Raw genomic sequence first — 12061 nt, 5'->3', positions numbered from 1 at the left:
GTATTGAATTCTATTTTTTCTACTCCCGAACTGTTATTCGTCATTTACAGGGTCGTGCTTAGATCTTTAAAACCCTACATAAAAGTCTATTTCCCAAAGCCAGCGTCCGCCGGCTTTGCGTGCATGCGCGCAGTATCGAAAAAACTGAACACGCATTGTTTGGTTCTGTAACCATGGCAACGCATTGTTATAACGATACTGCGCCCGTGCGCGGGAAGGCTTTGGCAGCTGAGCTGACAGTGCAAACCTTTGCGTCAAAATACAGGAAACATTGTGAATTTCACGAAAGTTATTCAAGAAAACTATTAAAAACTAAGTGCATGGTCGTAGAAAAACTATTATACTTACTCGTATATTCAATTCAATTCAATTCAATATATTTATTTCGAAAATTATATATGTAACGTAACAAAATTATATATGTAATAGTATATGCAACGGTGTTTATCTGATTAAAAAAATACTCGTGGCGTCTTAATAACAATTTTTGGCTTCGCCTCAAATTGTTACCCACGCCACTCGTCTTTTTTGACCTCTTTTAAACGACTGTTGCATAAAATACTATAAAAGTTATTTAAATTAGATTTGAGAAATCGGTTTTTGTAGAAAAATCGACAGTTTTGAACGACTTCAATCTGTGAAATTGGAGATTTTGAAATCGTATAGTTTCGTATCTACAATTTCTATCAAATCCTAGTTCTCGTTATGGGATAGCGATTTAGGCCGCCGACAAAGCGTTGAGGCTTGTGAAAAACATTTTATACATACATACATACAATCACGCCTGTTTCCCAGAGGGGTAGGCAGAGATCACGGATTTCCATTTACTACGATCCTGACAAACTACTTTCGCTTCACACACTTTCATAACGTTTCTCATACACGCTCGTCGGCTTCGAGTATTAGGTACTTCTGACCTTCTGGCCTTTTTGCAATATTTCCCCGATTTAGTCGAGAAAAGTTCGTCTCAGGTCTTCCACTTCCAACTGACCCACAACATTTCACCTATTTTTATAATCTTTGATTTAAGATTAAGACGAATCCCAGTATACATTTTTATGTTATATCAACCCTCGATCAATTATAATTATTTCATGACAAATTACGACAAAAGTTTTGCTACAATTAGTCTGTCACTTCCTATAACTAGATAATAAATAATTTCCTGTGATAAGTGGAAAACGTATTGAGCCGGCCGTGAGTTGATTTCTTTAGTTTGATTAGATTTCTTTGCGGCGTTACTACTGTGAATACTACGGGCCGATTTTTGAATGTCGACCATTCGATTTCATAAATGTGTAGCTTAACTTAATCCATTCTGCTATAAGGTTGATTATCTATCAGATCGTAATATTTTTTTTACATAATCAACCTTAAAGCAGAATGGATTTACCCAAGTTTGAAGTTAAGCTACACGAATTTCGTTCAATAATATCTCCACTACTAATTTACTAGCCGTACTTTTTCTAAAATACGAGTAGCAATTCGTCGTTTTCCAGAGACATTCGAACGGCGAATTCGTGCATTCGAAATTCAAAAATCGGTCCCTAGAACCTGTAGTGTAGTCACATCTCGGACACTGGCGATCAAATTATATGAAAGAGGCGCGTTCCTAGCACACATTCTAAGCTCGTGTAGGTGAACGCGTACCATGCTTGTATGAGTGAGATATGACAGGTTTACTGTTCGCGTGTTTGACAGGCCGTAACTGTGAAGTAACCGAGAGGGGGTGGGCGGCGCTTTCAGCGGGGAGCGGGAGTGGCCGTACTGTACGATAGTACTCTTTATTATACTGTGGTGTAGTGTAACACAAAGTGTCGTGTTCCTGTCGATGAGAGAGGTAAACGACGGTGCGGAATTCTAGGGTCGGATTCCGAAAGATCTAACTCGGAAATGAGCGTGTAACATCTCTGGAGTTCCAGGCGTCTATTAGCTACGGAAACTGCTTACATCAGCCGGGTCGTATGATTGATTGCCACCAAAATAATAGTAAAAAAATCTTTAAGCCTCGGTCCACCTTGTCACTCCATTACGATAGATCGCCGTCATTTCCAAAGACACGATGTACATATATAACTTCTGGTCGAGTTTTCGTAGTACCCCTGATCACACTTACGTGTTGCCGTCGAACTAACATATTGCCGGCCGACTAGACTAGACCTATTTAATTATAGGAAGACAACAACAACAACATGATGTTACGGTACGATTTGTGAAGTTTTAGTGCGCTTACTGTTTGTGACATGTAACTTAGTTTCTCAACTAATCAAATAGGTATAGGAAACATTATTGTTAAACAACAACTCAAATATAAAGAAAAGTACCTTTTCTCAAACATGCAATGAAATATTGTCTTTACGTTCCTTAAAATGGGCTGGGAAGTATCGCTTTTTGGGCGAAACAACTCGATAGGACTGTAAAGGGATTTCATATTATTTTTTAGGCCTAGGCCTGCAAAGTAACTTTTTTTTTATAAAATATTGTCCTTCAGAGCATTTTTTTTTTATTTCATTGTATGTTTGAGAAAAGCACTATACATGCCTCGGCGTGAAAACGGATTCCCGGCCTCGTATCCCTATCCGGTATATACCCACTTGGCCGGAAATCCTCATTTTCCCGGCCTCTGATGTAATGTACTATTCTACCTGAATCATAAATTACAAGTTCAATTCTATTGATTAGCTATGCAGACGGGCAAGCACGTCACGTCAGGCCGCCCATTTGGCACTATTAGTAAGCGCGATAGGGACGCATCGACGCGATAAGGTTTGTTACACTATTGTGCTACGCCCGCAAGTGAAAAAATGATATCCATATTTAATTGAAGCTGATAAAATTATAACACAATTGATTTTATCAATACTGTATAAGAATTTTTAAAAATCAAATTTACTAGATACCTATTGTATATTAATTTCACGACTTGGGATTACACAATGCAGTATTTCGTCACTACTTTAAAAAAATCTCGTATCTCATGCTTCTCCTCAAAGTTAAAACGCAGTAAGTCTATATGCATTCCATACATACTTACTACAATTTTCTTTTCAGTGACAGACGAAGATACAAGTTTTTTTAAAAGTAGTGACGATTTGTTTTTTTTTTATCGTCGCTCCAAAATCCCGCACAGTAAATACTACAACAACCTCACCTTTTCTTTGATCTTAAAATCATTTTACAATATTGAAACCTATACAAAAGCAACAAGATTCATAATGGTACACAAATTTAAACTCTTGGCCCATAAATTGGATGGCACAGAGTTGAGTACCCTCATCGGAGGAGCTGAGTTCGCGCTATAGCTTGTTATTATAGTCGCTCTGAGAATGGCTTGTGTTCGACTCACAGTAATCAAGAACAGATTGTTGTTATTAGCCCCCTTTTTTTTTAAATTATAAATGGGCGTACTCTTGGCCACAGACTAGCCAAAGGCAAAGACGTCCCTTTTAGTGTCCCACTGCTGGGCAAAGCCCTCCCCTTGTTTTTTCACTCGACCCTGTCGTCAGCGTTTTCCCACCATTTTGAGTAGAATGCATCCAGGTCATCCCGCCGCTTTTTAACAGGTAAACCCGGCCTGCATCGCCTATTGTGCCGCGGGTCCCAGTCTGTTACCATTTTGGCCCACTTTTCCAGGTGCAGACATGTCCAGCCCAGTCCCACTTTAACTTAGCGGTCTTGACGCCCACATATACAACTCCAGTTCTGGAGCATACGAGTAGTTCTGTGTTCTTGATGCGATCAGTTCTACGAACACCTAATATACTACGCTCCATCGCTCGCTGGTAAACCTTGAGACCTTTTCAGAGCCTGAGCTTAAGACACATCTTAGGAAGGTCACCCTTCAGCGCTTTCATGGACCAGAAGCTCTTCCAGGCAGAGATATTATAACATTATTATTATCACCTGACAAAAATATCACAATTTTGAAAAGTGCCTTCTTTGCGAATCATAAATGGCAATTTTTTCAATGCTAGTAGGAATCGTACTAGTACGTTTCTGTTCACGAAACGTTGACGATAATATCTCTTTCGTAGCTATCTATCTCTATCGCTCTTGCGTATTGGCGTAACAGAGCCAGATTAACTTTCTGCGGCGTTTCGTAGGCGTTTCGCATCGCAGAAATGCCATTCGGCTACGAGGCCAGGCCCCGTAGCCGAATGGCATTTCTCCGACGCCAAACGAAAACGAAACGTAGTCCGGCTCTGTCGCGCCAATACGCAAGAGCGATAGGGATAGATGTCTACTAGCGTTTCGTTTCGTGAGCGTTTCGTGAGCGTTTGTGCCATTCGGCTACGCACCCTGTGGTGCTTTTAAGTTACGATTTTTTACTCTCTGTATCGCATTACTGATACATCAAATGAGAAAGTTAGTAGGTTTTTTGCCTAGCTGACTTTTAGCTGAGTGCTGTGTAAGATGTTTTTTTGATCTAAATGACATTATGAGTTCACCTTACAGTGGTTAATCCAACCCGACTCACTCCCGATAGCAATACGACTGATCATATCAATCAGAAGCCTGCTTGGGTTAATTAGAACACTTTGGGTTCAGGAGACAGTGACTTATATATAGGTGTCAGTATACGTGACAATGTTAATAACACCAAGGCTAAGTCACTCGCTCGCGGTTGCGCGTTAGGTACCTACACGCTAGCCGTTCATTCGAATAAACAAGTGGCTGAGGGGCGCCACGCGCCCGCTGTATAGTCGCGTGGCATCGTACCTATTCTTCTGAGTTTTACGTAGTAACTATTAGTATTAGTTTTTTTTAAATCATTTATCTAAAACCACTTATTATTTTTTTTTACATTTGAACAGCGAGCGAAAACCGCTAACGGTTTATCTGCCGCCTTTGTCGCTCGTTTACATTCTAGGTATTTTTATTTAATAAAGGTATTAATCTAAATTTATAGTTATAGCGTAGATATTTTTCATTTTGCGGGCAAGTGAAGGATCTGTTACGTTAGTAACTTATTAATAATCTGTGTTCGCGCTAAACGGAACGTATAAAGCCGACTCCCGAACGAGTAGAGCGACGTCACTGACCAAGTGTCAAAATTACTCCACATCATCGTACAAGTGTCAATACCTACTTGTCTCTACGAGAGCGAATAACGGAACTTTGCGTGTCATACAAATTTTGTATTTTTTATATAGATTTAATTAAATAGTTGCAAGTTTAAACCACGACTTCTTTTTGTTTGTCTCATCTTGGACAAATTTGGCGACCGTTTACACGACGAGAACTACGAATATTCACTGCTTCGGACAAAGGAGAGCAGAAGGTCAAAGGGCGCTCAACACTAAAATACCAAATCGGTCTACAAAGGCGCAGTCTACCACCCTGCTCACCCTGGATATACGAGGAACGATCGAGCTACGAGCTATTTATCCACTTTTTTCAACTTCGGAGGACTACAAGGACTATTTGAAAGGACAACTTGGACTCACCGGGACCAGCCGGCCAGCAACGAGCTACCAGCACCGCAGCATTGGTTCACCTAGATAAAAAGTGAGCCCGTTCCATTTCTTTCCTTCCTTCTTACTATCGCTTCGATCTGACTGGAATCGAGAACTTACTTCTTTGTACTTGCTTTGGGCTATCAAATTTACTTTCAATCAATTAGCCACTTCATTTATATTTGCTAGCACTTTAGCTATCCATTTTAATCACTTTCACTTACACAAATTCACTATTTAACAAATATTTCTAGTATTAAACACGCAAAGTCAACTTTTACCGTTATAGAACATAATAAACACTGCGCGCCTACACTGCTAATAAATACGCGTACAAACGATAATTAAGATCTCATTTGCTTTAAACGATTGCACTTTATTATTTAATTTTGTTGCTTTTCGTTATACCTATATCTGATTTAAAGGTTAATTTTACGAAGTCACTCACTAAGCCTGCCTTTCGCACAAACTAAAGTACATAACGCTTCCTATATACTTATATATTTTCAACAATCTATTCCAGCATTTCCCTATTCCCGAGCGCTCGCGCAGCGTGCATCTGTCGTCGCCGGCCGCCTGCTACTAAGGGCCAGTTTCGCCTACCACAGCCAACTGCAGCATCAGCAGAACGAGGACCGAGCGTATGCCTATTACTTATAAGAAGTAAACAACTTTTTTTGCACGTACTAATTTGCTAATTTGTTACTATGGGCGAGTTAAGGGAATTATTGGTGAAACGTAGTTCGATTAAAGGACGTTTAACTAAATTTAAGAACTACCTATCTACACTGCCACTAGACAGTACTATTTCGTCAGTGGAAATTGGCAAATTAACTTGCAAATTAAGTAATTTTGAAGCGTTATTTAAGGACTTTGAGGCTTTGCAAGATGATATCGAAGTATTAAATGAAGCCACATTAAACACAGAGTTAACCGAACGGGATTTAATAGAACAAGATTTCTACCATTGTATTGCCACGGCCCGCGATATTTTAGACAATTTTAAGCGAAATAACCCCGACCGCGAAAGTGAATATGACTCGACTACGACCAATCTTCATAATACTGACCGGGATCTTATGGGTTTTCGTCTCCCCGTTATTAAAATTCCCACTTTTGACGGGACTTATTATCGCTGGCTGGAATTCCGGGAAAGTTTTCACTCTTTGATACATAACAACGATAAAATTAAAAACATACATAAATTCTATTATTTAAATTCCTATTTAGAGGGAGAGGCAGCTCGAGTGATTTGTAATTTAGAGGTCTCTGATCAAAATTATCCCGAGGCGTGGAAATTGTTACGCGAACGATATGACAACAAACGCCAATTAGTCAACAACCATTTAAAATCATTATTTAATTTGGAACCTATCACGCGCGAGTCTGATAAGAGTCTTAGGTATATTGTTGACCACGTTTGCAAGAACCTGCGTGCTCTCAAGACGTTAGGTCAGCCCGTAGACCAGTGGGACACCTTGATCATTTTTATGATGACGTCAAAATTGGATAGCACCACTAGTGTAAAATGGGAAGAGCACAAAAATTCTCTCGCGGACATGCCTACGCTGGATAACTTCCATTCTTTCCTAAAAGGTCGTGCAGATGTCCTTGAAACCGTTCAGCGGAATAAACAGGACAAGTCATTTAAGCGTCAATCGGACGCGCCTGTTTTACCGCAGCGGCCTAAACCTAGTCTACCTAGCGTTAAAACCTTCATGGCTCAAACCAGTGAACCCTCAGGTTCCAAGCCACTTCAATGCGTGAGTTGTGGCGGCGAACATCGTATTTTTGACTGTGCGTCTTTCAAGGCCAAATCGTCTGAGGACAGACTCGCTCAGGCAAATACTCTAAAATTATGTCACAACTGTCTTAGACTAGGGCATGATGTTCGACGCTGCAGGTTGCCAGGCAGCTGTCGTTCATGTAAGCAGCGTCACAACACACTTTTGCATCAAGAAACTGGGCCTAGTGAAGATGCTATTCAAGTCAACCTTTCAAAGTTGAATCTGCCAACCCCGTCTAAGGGTCTACTTGCAACAGCTTTGGTCAACTTGGTAAACCCGACAACAAAGAAGGTAGTTACCGCGCGTTGCTTTCTTGACAACGGCTGTGAGTCGTCGTTCATCACTCAAGACATCAAACAACGGTTAGGCTTGAAGTCTATTACACCTAACAATCTTACTCAGAACCTAGAGGGTGTATGTGACATTGAAGTTCGTATCAAGGTCGATCGTTGTATTCTAGAAATTCAGTCTCTTCGAAGTTCCTTCAGTGCCATCTTGACGTGCACAGTCTTGCCACAGATAACGAAACCTATACCAAAGGTCAGCTATGACGTCAGCCATCTCAACCTAGCTCCCTTCGAACTTGCAGATCCTAACTTTAACCAATCGTCCCCAATCGACATTCTCGTAGGTTCTGACCTCTTTTGGGACATATTAGGATCTCAACAACAATCTTTAGGTGATGGCAATCCTAAATTACGGAGCTCTAAATTAGGATGGATAGTAGTAGGACCCAACCAACAATTCATTCAATCTAATTCCACGATTCGTTGCAACCTTGCTCGCACAAGCGATCTTCATGACGAACTCGCTAAATTTTGGGAATTAGAGAGCCTACCTCATAAAAAACAAGCTTTAACCGAGCAAGAGCGTTTGTGCGAACAAAGTTTCATCGCTACTACCGAACGTTCAGATGACGGGCGCTTTATTGTCAAACTTCCCCTAAAGGACGAGCCCGACTGCTTGGGTGACTCATACACAGCAGCCAAGAAGCGATTTCTTCATCTAGAACGTCGTTTTAGGAAGCAGCCAGAAGTCAAGGAACGTTATTCCAAGTTCATTCACGAATATGAGGAACTTGGCCATCTTTCTCCTTCGACCATTCCGAGGCCTCCCAATGCGTTCTTTTTTGCCCCACCATCCTGTCATCAAGGAAAAAAGTGAGTCTACTAAATTGCGGGTTGTCTTTGACGCGTCTGCGCGCACTTCCTCTGGACTCTCTGTAAATGACCTGCAGATGGTGGGAGCTACGATTCAAGACTCACTCTTCAACATTCTAATTCGATTTCGGCAATATCGCTATGTTCTTTCCGGAGACATTGAGAAAATGTACCGCCAAGTCTTGGTTCACGAGTCTCAACGCGATTTGCAGCTCATACTATGTCGTGATGACGAGTCTCAGCCTTTGCGGACTCTAAGACTTAATACAGTCACGTATGGGTTCGCTAGCGCTAGCTTCCTCAGCACTCGTTGCATCTGGCAGATTGGTGAAGAGTGTCAAGATCCTCTAGCCAAAACGATTATCCAGAAAGACTTCTACGTCGATGATCTTTTGACTGGACATGATGATGAAGAGCAACTTCGCTTTATTCAGAAGTCTGTCTCTCAAAGCTTAGCCGCAGGATGCTTTCCTTTAAGAAAGTATAGGTCTAATCTACCTTCTATACTCGCTGCGGAAGTCAACAATACCGAGGGCAATCTGATGCTCAGTTCTTCCACTGACACCCTTGGTCTTAACTGGGATCCATCAGTGGACATCCTACGTTTCTCCATTGAAATGAACCCAGCCGAAACTCTAACCAAGCGGAGTATACTTTCATCAACGTTTAAAAAATTTGACCCGCTTGGTCTAGTCTCTCCTTGCACAATCATACCCAAACTTATCATTCAAAGTTTGTGGTCCTTGGGGCTAAATTGGGATGATCCTGCTCCTCAAGACATACAGACTACTTGGCAGAAGTTTGCTGACAATATCAAGAGCATCTCCGAGCTGTCGATCCCTAGGCGAGTATTGATTGACAACCATGTAACGGTAGAAATGCACGTCTTCTGCGACGCCTCTCAAAAGGCGTATGGATCAGCTGTTTACCTGCGATCTCTAGACGCTGAAGGTCGAGTCTTAGTGCGTCTTTTATGCGCTAAGAGCCGAGTTGCTCCAATAAACCCAGTGAGTATCCCGCGTCTAGAATTATGCGGCGCCCTTCTTGCAGCTCAATTGAGTGTCTCAGTGACTGGTGCCCTCCGTTGTCAAATATCGCGTCATGTCTATTGGACTGACTCTAGCGTCGTGTTATCGTGGCTAAACACAAGCTCAAACAAATTAAAAACATTTGTGGCTAACAGGGTTAGCGAGATAGGAGAACTAACTGATGTGACTGCTTGGCGCCACGTTCCTACTTTGGAAAACCCAGCAGATCTGCTATCTCGCGGCGTTGAACCAAACCGCATTGCCAGCTGCTCCGCTCGGTGGCAAGGACCTACTTTCTTGCAAGGCTCCGAAGAATCCTGGCCTTCGCTGAACTCCACCCCCAAGCAGGATCCGCAAGAGCTGCCAGAATTGAAGGTGAATACCGTCACAATCACGGAACCTTTCATTCCCTTCTCCAACTTTTCGAAACTGCGTCGATTGCAGAGAGCCTTAGCGTTCGTCTACAGGTTTATTAACAATTGCCGAGACCCTAACAACAAACTATCCGGTCCGCTCCAAGTTAGTGAACTAAACAAATCATTTGACGCTCTAGTCAAGTTCTCTCAAAATGAGTCTTTTGGTAATGACATAAAGCTATTAGAGAATAAACAAACCCTTAATCGACGATCAAATATTCTCTCACTCGATCCCTTCCTTGATACTCAAGGTATCCTTAGAGTTGGTGGCCGCTTGGCAGGTGCTTCGGTGTACACCTTCGATAAAAAGCACCCTATAATTTTGCACGCGAACCACCACTTTACTAAGCTGCTCTTTCAACAAGAGCATCAGCTATTATTTCACGCTCCGCCACAGTTATTGCTAGGTGCCATAAAGGATCGCATATGGCCTATAGGCGGAAGAAACTTAGCTAGGCGTACTTATCACATTTGCTTCATTTGTAGGCGTTTTAGAGGTAAGACTCTTACCAATAAAATGGGCAATCTACCCGCTGAGAGAGTTACTCCCGACTACCCATTTTACACAACTGGCACTGACTTTGCTGGTCCATTCTTAATTACCGATCGTAAAGGCCGAGGATGCAGGATAACCAAAGCATATCTTTGTATTTTCATCTGCTTCCGTTATAAGTGCATCCATCTTGAAGCAGTGAGTCAACTTTCAAAAGACGCGTTCACTCTATGCCTCCAAAGGTTTATTTCCCGTCGCGGCAAACCTAAACAAATCTTCTGCGACAATGGTAGAAATTTCGTTGCAACCGCTAGAGAAATCAACGAATTTCTAAAACTTAATACGGATGGTATTGTCGATTTTGCGGCCGATAAGGGCATTGAATTTCGCTTCTCTCCAGCATACGCTCCTAACTTCGGTGGGCTGTGGGAGGCCGGTGTTAAATCGGCTAAATTTCATTTGAACAGGGTTTTAGGCAACGCCCACCTAACGTTCGAAGAACTATCTTCCTTATTCAGTCAGATCGAAGCCATCCTTAACAGCCGTCCCCTTTGTCCTTTGAGCTCATCACCCCAAGATTTCGCTCCTCTCACCCCGGGACACTTTTTGATAGGTAGGCCACTCACCGCGTTACCTTCGCCGTGCCTACTAGACTCCAACACAAATCGCCTCGACAGATTCCAGCGTCTCGAACAGATACGGCAACATTTTTGGAAACGCTGGAGCTCTGAATACGTCCCTGAACTGCAGCAGCGCACGAAGTGGAAGCTCAGGTGTAGGGCCCTCAAACCAGACGACCTTGTCCTGTTAAAGGAAGATCTCACGCCTCCACTCAACTGGCGTCTCGGCAGGATTGCACGAATCTTCCCAGGCACTGATGGCATCCCTCGAGTCGCCGATATTTCCACAGCTCGAGGCACCGTTCGTCGAGCCATCAACCGCATCTGCTTACTCTCGTCCCCAGATGACGCAGAGTCTTGAAAGCTTCAGGAGCTTTCAAGGGCGGGGAGTATGTTCGCGCTAACGGAACGTATAAAGCCGACTCCCGAACGAGTAGAGCGACGTCACTGACCAAGTGTCAAAATTACTCCACATCATCGTACAAGTGTCAATACCTACTTGTCTCTACGAGAGCGAATAACGGAACTTTGCGTGTCATACAAATTTTGTATTTTTTATTTAGATTTAATTAAATAGTTGCAAGTTTAAACCACGACTTCTTTTTGTTTGTCTCATCTTGGACAGTGGATATAGTTGAAGGGATGGAATGACATTAGGCTACTTTTTGTCTCTTTCTACCCCCCCCCCCCCCCAGCTTCCCTAACATGGGGGGTGGAAGTTTGTATGGAGCTCGAATTTAAGGCGTGCGAAGCCACGGGCAAAATCTGGAATAAATATACATACTTAACACGAACTTTAAAATTATGGATAATTATGGACTTTATGGACACGGACAGTAAGTTGCAGACAGTGAGCGCCTTGTAAGTAGTATACTTGAATGCGCAACAGCATCAAATCGTCACTACTTTTAAAAAAACTTGTATCTTCGTCTGTCAATGAAAAGAAAATTGTAGTAAGTATGTATGGCATGCATATAGACTTACTGCGTTTTAACTTTGAGAAGCAGCGAGAGATACGAGATTTTTTCAAAGTAGTGACGAAATACTAAACTTTGTTTCCAACATTTTTGTTTCTAACAGGATGAATTTAAAAATTTTTGG

At 42.1% G+C, this 12061-nt stretch overlaps 1 protein-coding gene across 1 annotated transcript; it reads left to right on the top strand.

Annotated features, from left to right (window-relative positions):
* Positions 1–5001: 5001 nt before the first annotated feature.
* LOC125238064 lies at positions 5002–11321 on the top strand. The gene is made up of 3 exons (XM_048145353.1): positions 5002–5508; positions 5980–7219; positions 11154–11321. The coding sequence occupies exons 2-3, from the start codon at positions 6164–6166 to the stop codon at positions 11319–11321; spliced, it is 1224 nt and encodes a 407-aa protein (XP_048001310.1). The 5' UTR covers positions 5002–5508; positions 5980–6163.
* The last annotated feature ends 740 nt before the right edge of the window (positions 11322–12061 follow it).

This window comes from Leguminivora glycinivorella, chromosome 22 (genome assembly GCF_023078275.1).
Source record: "Leguminivora glycinivorella isolate SPB_JAAS2020 chromosome 22, LegGlyc_1.1, whole genome shotgun sequence".
In the NCBI taxonomy this organism is placed as follows: Eukaryota; Metazoa; Arthropoda; class Insecta; order Lepidoptera; family Tortricidae; genus Leguminivora; species Leguminivora glycinivorella.
This window is presented reverse-complemented; position numbering and strand designations above follow the sequence as displayed.